The sequence below is a fragment of the Amia ocellicauda genome, chromosome 14 (assembly GCF_036373705.1).
Source record: "Amia ocellicauda isolate fAmiCal2 chromosome 14, fAmiCal2.hap1, whole genome shotgun sequence".
In the NCBI taxonomy this organism is placed as follows: Eukaryota; Metazoa; Chordata; class Actinopteri; order Amiiformes; family Amiidae; genus Amia; species Amia ocellicauda.
Window position 1 is genome coordinate 26,509,479 of NC_089863.1, and position 15,803 is coordinate 26,525,281.

The 15,803-nt window shown below is 45.7% G+C and overlaps 1 protein-coding gene across 3 annotated transcripts in view; it reads left to right on the forward strand.

Annotated features, from left to right (window-relative positions):
- The first annotated feature begins 459 nt into the window (after positions 1-459).
- The window catches only part of LOC136767569 (CREB-regulated transcription coactivator 2), a 29,687-nt gene continuing 14,343 nt past the window's right edge, over positions 460-15,803 (forward strand). For 2 of the 3 annotated variants that reach the window (XM_066721443.1, XM_066721445.1), the window contains exons 1-10: positions 460-636; positions 6,791-6,892; positions 7,205-7,318; positions 7,586-7,647; positions 8,363-8,437; positions 10,589-10,689; positions 10,811-10,837; positions 11,758-11,834; positions 11,942-11,991; positions 13,669-13,901. In XM_066721443.1, coding sequence (XP_066577540.1) covers positions 481-636; positions 6,791-6,892; positions 7,205-7,318; positions 7,586-7,647; positions 8,363-8,437; positions 10,589-10,689; positions 10,811-10,837; positions 11,758-11,834; positions 11,942-11,991; positions 13,669-13,901 — 997 coding nt within the window. In that variant the 5' untranslated portion in view covers positions 460-480. The remainder of the gene's footprint in view (positions 637-6,790; positions 6,893-7,204; positions 7,319-7,585; positions 7,648-8,362; positions 8,438-10,588; positions 10,690-10,810; positions 10,838-11,757; positions 11,835-11,941; positions 11,992-13,668; positions 13,902-15,803) is intronic. The other variant, XM_066721444.1, reaches the window with a different exon arrangement.

The following is a 15,803-nucleotide window of genomic DNA, read 5'->3' on the forward strand; positions in this document are numbered from 1 at the left end:
GCTTTATTAATGCTTTTTTCTGTATAAATTAAAAAAAAAAAAAAATATATATATATATATATATATATATATATATATACACATTGTCGTTTGACGTTTTTGACGTAGTTTGAGCCAGCACTACTACGCTGTCTTGCGCTCATATTTCAAATCGTACGTTTGACATGTTCGTACCCGGAAGAGCACTTGCGGGTAAAGTATCAACATCCACTTCTGCTGTACAGCAATACTAATGTAAATAAACTACACTTCCCATGGTGCACCGCGTTGTTTTCCTGCGTTCACGCTTCCCCGCCAAGATGGCTCCCGGAACTTGTAGTCCTGCAGCCGAGGCACCATTATAGGCCTTCGCCTTCACGCCAGGGGAAAGAACTACAAATCCCATCAGCGCCCGTGGGCCGATTTCCAGGGATTCCCCCCTCCTCTGTCCTCCGCCCCTCCCCGCCTGCCCTCCTCCCAGTTCGCTTTCACCGAGTAAAGATGTCCGCGGCGGGTACGGGCGGCTGCGGACCCGGACCCGGTTCGGGGGCCTCCAACCCGCGAAAGTTCAGCGAGAAGATCGCCTTGCACACCCAGCGGCAGGCCGAGGAGACCGCCGCCTTCCAGGAAGTCATGATGGACATCTCCTCGACCCGGGTAAGTCGGCAAGGCAGGCTCGGGCGCAGGGAGGGAGGAGGAGACGGAGGGAGAGCCGGGCGAAGACAGGCCTTTCTCGGGGGAGGCTGTGCGGCTCCAGCCCGGGGCTGCCCGGCCGCGCTGCGAGCCCCTCCGCGGGCTGTGGTGCCCTGCGTGGCGCCCGGCTGTCTTAATATGAAGTCAGGGAGCGAGAGAGACTCGGGCCGGACAGGCGGCGCACTTGGGCCGTTTGCTCCAACTCACACTGCTGCTCTGGGGACAGGGATGCCCGGACACCAGGGTCTGACAGTATCCGACTGGCGTGGCTCGGTTGAGGGCAGTGCCTCTGCAGTTGGTGCTCATAACACCGGCTCAGGTAAAGGACTCTGGCTGAGGCTCGGTTTGTGGCCGAGACGCACGTTTCTGCACGCATGTAGTAAGATCCGTTCCTGGACACGTTTTTATCCGTCCTACTGTCAATGTGTAGAAAGTCTTATTCAGGGCTTTCAGACTCCAGTCCTGGGGGGCCGCAGTGTCTGCTGGGGTTTGTTCCAGTCCAGCTCTGGGCTCCTTAATTGGTCCAATTAATCAATTAAGGGATGGATGGAACGCTTATCTCGCCAGACTGTGGAATGTCAGTGTCAGTGAAGTGGGTTCAGTGTTTTGAGTCGTCTACACATTGTCAGGGGTCGGCTATACACATCAAATATGAAAGTGTTAGATAAGCCTGGCAGAGTAAATAATGATATTAATTAAGTAATTGGGGTCTCTTGTTGGGAAAAAAAAAAAACACCACCAGACACTGGCGCTCCCCAGGACTGGATTTATGCCTGACTGTTGTGTGTCTGTGTTTGTAGAGTAGAACAGCTTGCTATTGACACTTTTGGGAAACTTTGCCAATGGACATCCTTGGCTATATCAGGGGTTCCCATCCCTGGCCCTGGAGGAGCCCCTACTCTGCTGGTTTTTGTCCCATCCGAGCTCTCAATTACTTAATTGAACCATTAATAAGTCGCTTAAATTGGTCTTTTAATTGTGTAACGGATAAAAGTTTGTTCCTTAATAAGAAGTTCCTTATACAAGTTTATACTTCGAAACCCTATTGTTGAAAATATTAAAAGGAAATTATTAAGGGTGCAATTAAATAATTGAGGACTTGGGGGGTCCTCCAGGACAAGCCTGGGCTATATCATAAACAGAAGTCAGTGGAAGCGATGCTAGAAATCAACAACCCCACTATCACCGTAAATGTGCCGTCTCACCTGTTTGTGATTGTGGGTGTGAACCCGGCTTCTAAACAGAATATCCAAACCAACGCAATGGCCACTACAACTGAAATATTCACAGGATGCTTCTTTCTTATTTGTAAACACGTCCTTTAATGCTTCACCAGATCTGGTTTGTGTCTGGTAGCACATTGTTGGTACCAAGACAGTCTATGGGGGTAGAGGGGGCAATATCTTTTGATCTAGAATGGCCTGTCAGGGTAGAGTGTGTGATAAACAAACTATTTTGAAGATCGAGTCATTTGTTGTTTTACTTGTTGTAAAATGATGTTTGACAACTGGGAACAACCCTAGTTATACAACACTCGCATTAGAGAAGGCATTCGGAGTCGCTGCAATCAAGGAATATGATCTTTTGAAATAGGTAGACGTTGCCTATCGGTTGGTTTTCCTATGGGGGAGGTTTTGTGAGATTCTCTTGATAAGGAAATTAGAGCGGTTTATAATTAACAGCAAGTTCTGGCCCTTGTATTTTTTGTGCACCCTCTCTCTCTCTCTGTATATGTGTATATCTATATATAATATATATAAGCTTCCATGCTGTGTGTGGTTTTTATCCGCCCTCTACTACTTTTTGTGTAAAGAGGTTTACTGCTATTTTAGGTCTTTGGTTCAGTGTCTTTCGTCCTATTACACTTCTCAGACAGGATGACTAATAATAATAATAATAATAATGTAATTTTATCACTATTATTTCTAAGTATCAGGAGAAATTAGGAATTGATGTTTATACTGTATATGCAGAAAAGAGAGAGAATCCACACAAGCAGTAAATAGTTTTATTCATGCGCTAATTACAGACTTGGAAAAACATTTTAATAGTACACACAGCTGGGCACGTTGCCCCGCCCACTTAGCACAACAGTGCTCCATGAATTCCACATAACCCGTTCTGCGATAAGAGAAACTGGGTACAGCTTGGGGCAGTTTTATGGACCAGATACTCTATTGACACCCTGTTAGCCTCCTTCCTGACCCCTTAAAGCAAACCAGGCGTTCCCGGGAGGAAGGGTGTCATGGCCGATGGCACAATCGCCAGAGCTTGAGCCAGTTTTTTCAAGTGCATGCAAAGGAGGTGGCCTAGAAATGCAAATATTGAGGTTAGCCTGACCCTTAAATCCAATCTGAATAGCAGAGATTCATAGCGGAGCATATAACTGAGATATAGCCGAGTTAAATGGATTCCATGTTTGTTTAATTATTATTACATATTTTTTTTAAGGCCCCCCTTTCCCAATCCTTTGCAACCCATATCTGTCGTGCTGTACCTGCAAAAAAATGCGGGGGGGGAAAGAAGCAGCCAGAACATCTAAAGCTAAATCAGCGTTTTGTAGGAGATGCCCTTATTTAAGTCCCCCCGGATCCTTATAACCCAGGTTTTTTCATGAGCACGCCTTCCCAGAATAGCGCTGCCGCCTGGATGTCTCCTCCTAACACGTCAACATATTAAAAAAACGTTTTAATGGCAGGATAAGACCTGATAACCATGCAGGAACATTAAGTCAAAAACTAACTAAAAAAAAAAAAAAAAAAACATTCCTGCTCTTATTAGTGTGGCGATTTTTGTTTTATGCACTGTTGATTCAATTATGGGGCCCAATCAGTCATTGGATACCTGGGCCATTTTGACTAATGATTTCGAGAGACATATGTAGTGTGTGTCTCTCCACCACACTAGTGTCACGGATGTTTTGAACTTATTGATGCCAGAATGACTACAGCGTGGAGACATTAGGTTAATGCACACACAGGGATTTGAAATGAGTGCGGGCCAAATAAAATACAACATAATTAAACGACTCCACAAGAAAAACAACCCATCTAACGGGCACTTTAAAGATCTTGATTTTAGCCGAGATGCTTTTGTGAGAAGTGCATTTGGTTGTAAACCTGTCCGACTCCTAAAGGGAGTTTTTTTATTGTGTGTTTGTGGGTGGAAAGTGCTGGAATGGATTGAGTAAGGAGATCAAGGATGTCTGACACCCACGTTAAGTAAAGCAGAGAGTGTCTTTTTGTGTTGGTAGCAGGTATCCGCACTGGACAGCTACTATTAGTCTATATTCCTACAGTGACCACACACACACACCTTGTCTCTCTCTCTCTCTCTCTCGCACACACACACACACACACACACCATGTCTCTCTCTCTCTCTCCCACACACACACACACACACACACACACACACACACACACACACACACACTCTCTCTGTCTCTCTCTCGCAAATGTCTCTTCTTGCAGTAGTTTATTTTTCTAGGATTTAAGGAATTCTCCCAATCCCCTTGTTTATTGATCTAATTTATACTAGATGATCTATCTTTTAAGATGTTTTGGAATAAAAAATAAATAAAAAAATTGCTTGGTTGTTGATTTGGAGACTTCCATTCCGATTCACAAACAGCAGGAACCAATGAGAACAAGCCCCGCCCCCTTCCCATCCACTACAACCAGCAGTCTGTTTCTGCTATTGGAGAAGGTTGGGCTGTTCTTGTTTTAATATATATGTTTTATTTTTGTTGAAGCTGGAGATCTAAATTTTGGGGGAGGGGGTATTTTAAGGGGTATTTTAAGGGGTATTTTGTATTTGTGCCGTTGTCTAATTTGCCAAATACAGTACCCTCATTTTAAGAATAATGCAGGTGCCTCACTGCGGCAGATGTGGGGCAGAACTGTACTAAAGTACCCTTGATATGTAGGCAGGGCAGGGGGGCAATTCTGAAAGATGCTTGCTGTGTTATCTGAAGTGACGGTGCCCGGGCGATGGTGCACTGGTTTCCGTCCCCTGTCGAGATTGTGTCTGGCGTCTTTTCACACCGCCGGCAGGTTTTCGCTTCCTTATGAAACCTACAGGGCTGTGATTGTCCGAGTGCTGCTTTGTTCCTCAACTGCCCCTATGCGGGTGACTCCTCCTGCTTTTATAAAAGCACCGTTTCCTCAAAAGAGAGTCCCAATATCAAAACAGCCAAAAAAAGAATGAAGAATAAAAAAAAAACTATGTATATATCTATATTGTTTTTGTTCGTATTTGAGATTATTGGGAACAAGCTTTTGGATACATACACATGTCACGAATGTGTAAGAAGTGGGCTGTGCAAGTGTGTCGTTCTGAAAATAGTTTCTGACTGCAGGGCTCACTGTATGGGGGGCAACTAAAGACATTTTTAGTAACACTATAGAAAGCAGTTTGGTATTGAGGATTGTATTGTATTGTGTTTCTAACAACCTGGAACCATTTCAATGTGTCAATTAAGCAGGTGATTTGTGAAATGAACTTATGTAGAGATTTGGTATAAAGAAAATTAACTACCCTTTTCAGCCCAGACCAAAATTCCCTTAATTGAACATGTTAATTGCTTAATTGATCAATACATTTCATGGGGTCCCAGGTAATTGTAATAATGATTTTCAACCCTACATCCAGAGCACAACTTTCTCAACAGCTTTGTATTCTGGCTGCACCCCAGTTTAACGAAGAGGAAAGTCAAATTAAGTCTAATTGCTTAATTGGATTTTTTTAATTACTGCTGCTCAGCTGTTAAACGATGGGTTGGGGATCAATCAGCTTAGGGTTTAAAGACGATATGAAGCTGGAATAAAATTAACAGGGGTTGCAGGGGTCTCTTGGGGCCTCGGTTGAGGAGCAGAGCAGGATTAAGGCCCTTTCACTTCAGGGTGATGACTCTTTGTAGCCACCTAACGATCTGATGGACCCGTGTCAAGGGCAAGAGCTATAGATTAGAATAGAAACTGGTTGAAACGCTTTTCCAGCCGTGATTCATTTATTGATGTAAAGCCAGTTCTATTTCAGTTTCTATTCCAATGCTGAAAGCACCACAGAGACTATTGTAAAACTTGAGCAATTTCAGATGTCTCGATTGTCAGCCCGTCGTGTGTTTTTACCCACAATGCCTGTTTAATAGGCCCCCCACAACCAGACACTAAAGTGTTACTAAAGGGTCTGTCACTTCCTCCTTCAGCTACCTCCACAGATGAGTATACAGATGTGTGAGGTCTATATGAGTCACGTAGAGACGAATAACACACAAAGTTCACCGAACTCCCGCAGAACACCTCTGGCCACATCAGTTTATTAACCCTTTACGGTCTGCCTTTTTTTCTTTTATAAGGAAGGGTCAAGGCACATCGATGAGAATATTTTGGTGTGGGGACCTCGTAACCTCAGGGAATGCAGAGTGCGTAAGAGGAGAATCAGTAGATGTTAAAACTGTTCTGGAAAGATCAAATTGGCTCGTAAAAAGGCACCGAAGAAAAGAAGTCTGTCTCTGTTGGCAACAGTTGCAATTAAACTTTTAGGAGAGTGCTGAGGGTATTGTCCTGATGACAATAGAGGTGGTGACCTGTGATTCTTGGGGTTGGGCGGAATAAATACCTTACATCCAAGGACCCATTTATACAGCGGTTTGTACTGGTGCATTCTGGGTACAGTGCCTTGCTCAAGGGTACAGCATGGGATCGTGGGAAAGGTGCAGGCGTCTTTGAGAGGCGAACACAGATGTCAAAAGTGTACGTGTGTTTTTTTTTCTTTTTTCTTTTGACCGAGGACACCGGCAGACTCTTAAGCCAGATCCTCTCCTGATCCCCTGCTCTGAGCCCTTAATGACTTGATTGCACAAGTGGCTTTAACCCGTTGACTCGGCTGTGCTTTCCAGGTTTTTTCCCCAAGTGGGGGGCTTTAGAGGCTTTCCTGTAAAACCTCCTGCTGTCCTGTAACAGGATCAGAATTGGGATTAGGCTCAGGCTCACGATTGGGAGAGGGAGCCTTCAAAGACTCCCGAACCTCGCGTTGACCCGGGCCGCCCGTTCTAATCCCGGCTCCCGCTACTCAATCCACTCAAACGCGCCTGTTCTCTCCCTCTCGGCTCCCCAGCTCCAGGCCCAGAAGGTGCGCGTTGCCCGGAGCCAGGGCCCATATTACGGAGGCTCCCTGCCTAACGTCAACCAGATTGGGAGCAACGCCACAGACTTCCAGGTGAGGGCTCTCTCCCACACATCGGCATAAACCATGAGTTTCAGGCAATGACTTTCAGGCCCTAAACAATACCCTTACATACGAACAGAGGCAACAGTTTGCTCTCAGACGCCCATTTCTGTCCCCTGTAAAGGGTGACCTTTGACCTATGACACCGGGTCACATGACCATGGTCTTTGAACCTTAAGAGTTCAGATCAGGGCCCTCTGTTTATGCCCAGACAATTGTGTGAATTAACTAGATTTTTCTCAGTCAGGTGTCCCTCTCTCCTTTTTTCCTTCTATTTTAACTCTGTCCCCCTTTCTCCCCCAGGGACCCTTCCACTCGGCCCTGGATTCTGGGCGCGCCACGCGGCACCACGGCCTGGTGGAGAGGGTGCAGAGGGACAGGAGGTTCATATCGCCCCTACGACAGTATCGACGTCAAGTATCCTTCACCTGCTGTCTCGGGGCCCAGGAGATGAGCAGACACTGTAACTGCTTTGGGGAGGAGTGATGGAGTACTTTAGTATGAGTGGGGAGTGGGCAGTGGGGAGAGGAGAGGGGAGGAAGAGTGGGGAGAGGGGAAGGGGGAAGAGAGGGGAGATACAAGAAAGAGAAAAACTAGAGGGATAGGAGAGGGGGGGGAAGACCCACACACAATACGCAGAATGGAATGGTGATGTCATTTTTTTGCCTTAACTCGCATGCGTAGATCGACAGCTCTCCCTACAGCTCCACCTACCTGTCTCCGCAGCCTGATGCCAACTGGAGAAGGTACAGTCTGGGGCAGGGGGTGCCGGAGGTGGGGCACACTAGGGGTCTTGCGGGCGCCTCTTTACTTCCACACCTCTTCCTGCCTTGTAGAGGTCTTACGCTTTGCAACTGGGGTCATGTTAGAATAACACTGGCTTCCAACCATTGACCTCTGACCTCATGCTTTTAACCTGTCTTTGTCAACGTAAGAGAAAACGTCTCCTTTCCGGGCAGCACGTTTTTCTTGCAAAACAGCTAGCTAACACTCTCCAAGTTCACTTAACGGACTAGATCACACAATCTTTTTCTTTTTTTTTTCTTTCAATTATTCCTTCTCTTTATATTCCACTGCTCTGTTCTTCTCTTCTTTGATGGGACACTCTTCTCTTTGCTACGCTGGCTCGCTCACTCTCGCAGCTTTTTTTAATCTCCATCCTTTCCTGTCCAACGTGCCTCTTCTTCTTTGACGCCAGAGACGGGGAAAACCGCCCAAATTATAACCCCCCCCCACGAGGCAGAAGATTTGACACTTAAGATGGGGGTGGGTGGGGGGCAGAGCAAAGAGTATGGGGAGTCCCGATCTTCCTTGTCCTGAGAAATTCCTCGTCTCCGAGCGGCGACCCTTCCGCGATCATGCCGAGTTTTATTTACTTTTATTTATTTTTATTATTTTTTATTTTTTTATTTTTTCCTTGGTGTGTTTTTATTTAACGGCCTGTTTCTGTTGATCACAAAGGCATACCAATTGGTCCACCAACTTCCCCATGGATAAGGGACAATTGTTTCAACTGCCAAGTACTGCACTCAACAGGTGAAGTCCTTTCTTTTTTCCTTTTCTTTTTTCATCTAAAGACAAAAGAAAAAGAAACCTCTCTCTCTCAATAAGGATCGGCCAATCGAAATGCTGGATTCGGCCAGGCTTGCCTCCCATCCCTTGACATCCAGTGTGTGACAGAACATTGGTTGATGGCAACGGTGGCTTTTCAATCCCAACATGCATCACACTTTGCCCTTCCTGTTGACTCTGTTGTCTTTCCTTGGTGTCCTGAAGTGTGAAGGGTATCAAAGGTTGGCTATTTTGACCTTGTTTGTTTTCCAGGAACTTACTTGATTCAAAGAGAGTCTGCAAAAGCTGTTTAGGGTCCTGGTCATGGTGCTTCCCCTCAGTTTCGGTATCTTACTGCAATTTGTTGAATTCAGCTACCCTACCCTGCTGTTTTTTGGTTGCAACAGAGCTCTCAATTACTTAATTGAACCCTTAATTTAACTAATAATTTCCTGAATCAGAGCCTTTTAATTTTAAACAGTAGGAGGTTTAAGTTAAGTATAGAATTGTATAAATAACTTATTAAACAACCAACTATTTTCTTACACAATATACACTCATCTAAAGGATTATTAGGAACACCTGTTCAATTTCTCATTAATGCGATTATCTAATCATCCAATCACATGGCAGTTGCTTCAATGCATTTAGGGGTGTGGTCCTGGTCAAGACAATCTCCTGAACTCCAAACTGAATGTCTGAATGGGAAAGAAAGGTGATTTAAGCAATTTTGAGCGTGGCATGGTTGTTGGTGCCAGACGGGCCGGTCTGAGTATTTTACAATCTGCTCAGTTACTGGGATTTTCACGCACAACCATTTCTAGGGTTTACAAAGAATGGTGTGAAAAGGGAAAAACATCCAGTATGCGGCAGTCCTGTGGGCGAAAATGCCTTGTTGATGCTAGAGGTCAGAGGAGAATGGGCCGACTGATTCAAGCTGATAGAAGAGCAACTTTGACTGAAATAACCACTCGTTACAACCGAGGTATGCAGCAAAGCATTTGTGAAGCCACAACACGTACAACCTTGAGGCGGATGGGCTACAACAGCAGAAGACCCCACCGGGTACCACTCATCTCCACTACAAATAGGAAAAAGAGGCTACAATTTGCACAAGCTCACCAAAATTGGACAGTTGAAGACTGGAAAAATGTTGCCTGGTCTGATGAGTCTCGATTTCTGTTGAGACATTCAGATGGTAGAGTCAGAATTTGGCGTAAACAGAATGAGAACATGGATCCATCATGCCTTGTTACCACTGTGCAGGCTGGTGGTGGTGGTGTAATGGTGTGGGGGATGTTTTCTTGGCACACTTTAGGCCCCTTAGTGCCAATTGGGCATCGTTTAAATGCCACGGCCGACCTGAGCATTGTTTCTGACCATGTCCATCCCTTTATGACCACCATGTACCCATCCTCTGATGGCTACTTCCAGCAGGATAAAGCACCATGTCACAGAGGTCGAATCATTTCAAATTGGTTTCTTGAACATGACAATGAGTTCACTGTACTAAACTGGCCCCCACAGTCACCAGATCTCAACCCAATAGAGCATCTTTGGGATGTGGTGGAACGGGAGCTTCGTGCCCTGGATGTGCATCCCACAAATCTCCATCAACTGCAAGATGCTATCCTATCAATATGGGCCAACATTTCTAAAGAATGCTTTCAGCACCTTGTTGAATCAATGCCACGTAGAATTAAGGCAGTTCTGAAGGCGAAAGGGGGTCAAACACAGTATTAGTATGGTGTTCCTAATAATCCTTTAGGTGAGTGTAAAAAGTCAAATCTAAGCAGACTGTTACTTCAATTGAGGTTCAATTAAGTAATTGAGTGCTGGGTTGGAACAAAAAATAGCAGGTTATGGGCTCCTCCAGGACAGGTTTGGGAACCACTGAGCTAGAGTTTGATTCGCTTCGATTAACAAAATTAGTGCACAGTAAAAACAAGTGTCCTACTGTGAAGTGTGTAGTAAAATTTTCTATTTTTACCTGGAATCCAATAATCCAACTAATAGCTCAATCAGAACACAATACCCTGTTTTCCCCCGGGTGTTTTGGTGGCGTACCGTAGCTCCTGGCTGGGGCAAAGTTCCTCCTCTTTACTTGCTGTGTCCTGTGCGCCTCCCCCCCCACAGAACCAACTCCGACTCGGCGCTCCACACCAGCGTGATGAACCCCAACGCTCAAGACCCCTTCGGCTGCGGGCCGGGCCTGATGCCCCAGAACCGCTGCAGCGGTGAGAAGCCCCGGGGGAATTGTATGAGACCCTGGCATCTGTCTGTGTTTCCTTCTATCGCTAAGCCCTGCCTTCTGCCCGCATTAATTGTCTCCGTTTGTCTCTCCTCCTCTTTTTCCAGGTCTGGCTGAAGGCGACGGGAGGAAAAGTAAGTTTGTAGTTGACTCGTATTTTTCTCTTTATTATGTTTATTTGAACTCCAGATGTTCACAGTCCGCCTCCTCATTTCCCGTCCCCTCGACTTTCATTTGCACTCATCACACAAGGATGTTGCTTACAAACTTGTCGTGTTGCTGCTGTTCTTCTGATGGGAACCCTAGCATGAAAATGTACACAAACACTCTCGCGCCACAAAAATATTTATACACACGCACAAATAAGCATACATTTATACACCCGCGCGTAAAATAAAACACACGTGCACAAAAACATTGATACACGCACAAAAAAATGCAGAATAACATACATATACTGGCATTAAAACATACATATGCTTGCTCAAAAACCTACACACATGGGCACAGAATCATTTAAATGTGCACAAAAACATGTATACACGTGCACAAAAAAAACACACACGCACCCGGGAACTTGCATTTGCTTTCCGAGGAATTGGAGCGCCATTACGATTTTCCTGGTTGTGATACGATCTACACCGAAACCGCTGTACCCGAGTGATTGTGTGCGGGGGAGCCACGATTCGGAAGATGTGCCAGTGAATCGGGCGGGCAAGTCCTTTTAAAGGAGGCAGGGTCTTTTCCGTGGCTCTAGTCTTCTGGGAATCTGCTGCTTTGTGTTCCCTCTGACCTCTTAAATAGACCTTTAATTGAGCTAATGACTTCCACCTCGTTAGTTGGGTTTCAGTCGGAGGTGGTGCGTTAAAGCAGGTGCCAACCTCCAGGCCTGGTGCGAAAAATTAACCAGCGGACACGGGGAGGCCTCCTTGACCGGGGGGGAGGAGGGGAAATTATTCTAGGATGTCCAAGAGGGGGTGATAAAAAGGTCTGTTTGCTTGGATGCTGCCCATCAGCGCTCAACTCTCTCCCTCTCTCCCTTTCTGCCCGACAGGGTTCCACCACCCTGTGCCCATCGACGAGAGCATGCTGACCGATGGCAAACTTCTGAAGCCCTGGGACAGCAAGAAGGTAGAGAGAGAGTGTATTTGCATTTCTGTGACCAAGCTGTGCATCAGTACGTCTCTTGACGATTCTTGTGTTCTTGTTCTCCTCTCGTCCGCTGCTCTCTGTCCCAGGTGCCGCTGCTCTCGGCTCGACCCAAGTCCTGTGAAGTCCCGGGAATCAAGTAAGCCAGTCCTTCGCTAGGTGGGGTGGGGGGTGTTACTGCCGAGAGCCCCGCCTCCCGCTGTGGTCACATGACACGGGCCTGAGTGCACACGCCTGGCCTCCCACCACAGTGGCGCACGTGGCGAGTCTGAATCTTGTCTACTTCTTATTGTGATCTTCCTCAACCCTCGCCCTCCCTTGCTCGCTCTTTCACATCCTCACTTGCGCTCCAGAAATCAACACTATGAGCAATACAGCCTGATGTGGAGAGGACTTTTGTGTCTATTTTAATCTTTCTGCTTTATATGATTGTAAACAGCGTAATAAATACACATTTCTGTTAATAGAGATATTAGGAAGAGCTAAACGTGTATAGATAGCATTATATTCAGACAAGCATTACGTTACCATAAGAAAACATTTCCATGTGCAACAATAAAAATAAAGATTTGCTATTTATTATTATTGTTGTTATTATAATCATCATCAAGATATGTGCTAGTATATATGTAGTTTAAATGGCACAACTTGACTCCCTTAACGTATTACTCTTACTACAGATTTGTAACTGCAAACGACACATTTTGACGTATTATTTTTAATTTACTTAGCAGACGCCCTTAACCAGGGCAAGTTACAGTTGAAACAAAACACACGAACGTTTCACGATTAATCATCCAGTAACAGCAGCTACAATATAGTGGGTTATAATTTAAAGTGTGCACGTCTCAGTCATGGCTTTTATGGACTTATGGATGCATTTATTAAACCAGTCCTTAATGTTTTAGAGGGAAACCCAGATCTGCTGTATTTATTTATTTATTTATTTATTAATTTAACTTGTGAATGGACACACGTTAACTAAATCGTGTTCGCCTTCATACTGATTGTCTCTGCGGGGCTGTTATACAACAGACTGCACACCATTCACAAAACAACAGCCTGAAACACCGTCCAGTTGTTAATAAAATACTAATAATATCGGCTTCTACTGCTCCAATTATTATCCTTCAGTTTATTTTTAACTAGTCACGGCACTGCACCGGGTCCTGTGAAATCCAAGTTTTTAATGCACTCGGATATTAACAGCAGTAATTGTCTCTGTACGTGGATTTCAGTCCATGCTGCTAATAAAACTAATTTCTTCGTGATCGCACACGGCACTTGAGATTATATTTTCCGACACAATGTAGCTGATCTCTTCCCTGTCTGTCTGCAAGTCAAGCGCACAGCTTCGGGTTCAGTAGCGGAGATATTTCCTTAGTGGGTGATGGACGCTTACGGACACGTCTGGTAGCAGATAGTTAACTGGCCACAAAACATGGAAGCGGCAGGATGCTTAAGCCAGTGGAAACACCCGTTTAAGCGTCCGGGGCCTCCAGTGAAAACCGGACATTTGATTGGAGACTTCTAAAGTGAACACACTTTCCATAAAGTAACCTCTCTTTTGCTCTCGTTATCCCTCTCTCTCTCTCGTTCTCGTTATCTCATTTTCTCGCTCCCTGCACTCGTGGAGGCCCTCTGTGCCACTGGTACCACACCAATAAACTGCTTTTATTAATTTTAATAATCTTTTAATGACAGCACAAGTGCGTTTCTTTGTGTTTTTATGTGCAGAAAATGTTTATAGCTCTTTCCTGTCTTTTTAAAATTATTTTTCTCTTTCTCTCTCTCTCTCAACCTCTCCCTCTCTCAGTATCTTCCCCTCCCCAGACCAGCAGGCCAGCGGGCCCCACATCCCCTCCGCCCTGAACACGGGGGGCTCCCTGCCCGACCTGTCCAGCCTGCACTTCCCCTCGCCGCTGCCCACCCCTCTGGACCCCGAGGAGCCCACTTTCTCCTCCCTGAGCGGGGGCAGCAGCACGGGCAACCTGGCCAGCACCCTCACCCAGCTGGGCATCACGCCCGGCGGCTCCTTCAACTCACCAGGTCAGACACCGGGGCTGTTCTTCCTTGGGACCCACTAGAATAAGCTGACCTTTCCAAAATACAGGCTGTGACGAGCTCCTATAAAAATATCTTGCCAATGTCGTCGTCCTCTGCCCCCGAAGGTGTTCCGTTTTAGCTCTGTAGTTTCATTTTGTGGATATTTCGGGGGTGTCACGTCCTTTATGAAAGCTGCCGTTTCCCCTGGGGACCTTCGTGGAAATCCAAAATGGCAGCTGTCGACAGCATATGCTGGCAGCCACGATTGTAAACAAACAAACAAACAAGCAGACCAATGGCAGCGCTCGATTGAAACGATGCCCAGTGGAGTCACAGAGATCACGCTCCTTTGCAGGCATTGTGCGTCTCTCTGCTGCAGTGGAAAATGTCTCCTTATCGCGCTGGTGAGGTGGTTTACCGCAGAGGAAACTGCAGGAAGTGGCGTCTTTCTTTTATTTTTTCCCCTCTCTCGTTCAGACGTGACATTCTAACACCGCCAGGCCGCGTGGGCTTGGCTTTCAGGGTTAGGAATCGGAAGCTGTTGAGGAAGAGAGTGAGGGTGTGTGGGTGGGGTTGGACTCGGTCCGAGGCCTTCTGCTCGGGTCAGGATGTTCGGTTTAGCGCACTTGTACGTCCTCTGGTTTGTGTACGTGTGTGTTTTTGTTTTTGTGTTTTGTGTTCTCATCTGAGATTAGTATTTATTATTTCAGTTCAAGTCTGAACATGGGGAAGGACAGGAAGGTGACAGAAGTCTCGGGATGGCAGACAGCAGCCCGAACATGGCTTTTTGTTGTTGTGATCGTGCATTTTGGTTGGTCTTTCATTCCCTATGGATTGGCGGCCATTTTTATTAACCAAGGGTTTTCTAGCTAGTCCAGTATTCCTTTTAGTCGGTCTTTGCTCTACTGTTCCATTTGTTCTGTGTGGATAAAGCTTAAGGTCAACACAAAGTGTCTCTAGATATAGTGAATTTAAAAGTGTAACATTGTTTGCGGCGGCCAGTAAATCCAGGCTAAACTGAACATATCAATCAATACATTTTTATTTGTATAGCGCCCTTCGCAGGGTAGCCACAGAGTGCTTTACAGACTGGTAAATATACAAGAAATGTACAGCAAAATAAAATACAAAAATACAATAAAGGAAAATAAATATAGACCTGTAAACAGTTTACATGATCTAAAATAAAGTAAGTGAACATTTAAATAAACAGCCTTTGGGTGGCGATGGCTCGTCAGACCTTGGGTGTGGATTCCCCGTTGGCCCTCCACGGTGGGGTGCCCCGGAGGAGGGCCTCGTTAGATTTCCATGGTGGGGGACGGGGTGCCTCATTGGACCCTCAGAGGGGGGCTGTTGCTGAAAAGACAAGACAGTTGTGCTCAGATACTGGTCATGCAATGCAGGATATTTACAAAGACAGTTGTGCAATTGCATGTCCATGGCACACCGGACGCACTATGGGCTAGAAAAACAGAGACTATACAGATGAGTCTTCAAGACAGAGGGGGCATCTCTTACATTTGCTGGAAGATCGTTCCACAGCTTCGGGGCCCTATAACTGAATGCTCTACCACCTGCGGTTTTCTTGTGTATTTTAGGGAGCGCTAAGTAACCGGCTTCCTGTGATCTCAGTGGCCGACCTGGAGTGTATTCGATAAGGAGATCTTTTAAGTGATGTGTTCATGTGTTTTTGTTTTAGTAAGAATTCTTGCAGCAGCGTTTTGGACTAACTGAAGTGCAGAAATAGCTCTGTTTGTGCTGCCTGACAGAATGGCATTACAGTGATCCAATCTAAATGTAACAAATGCATGTATCAATTTCTCAGTGTCCTGTAACGAGAGGAATTGTCTTAGTCTAGCAATGTTTCTAAGCTGGAGGAAGGAAGATCTCGACACATTCTGAACG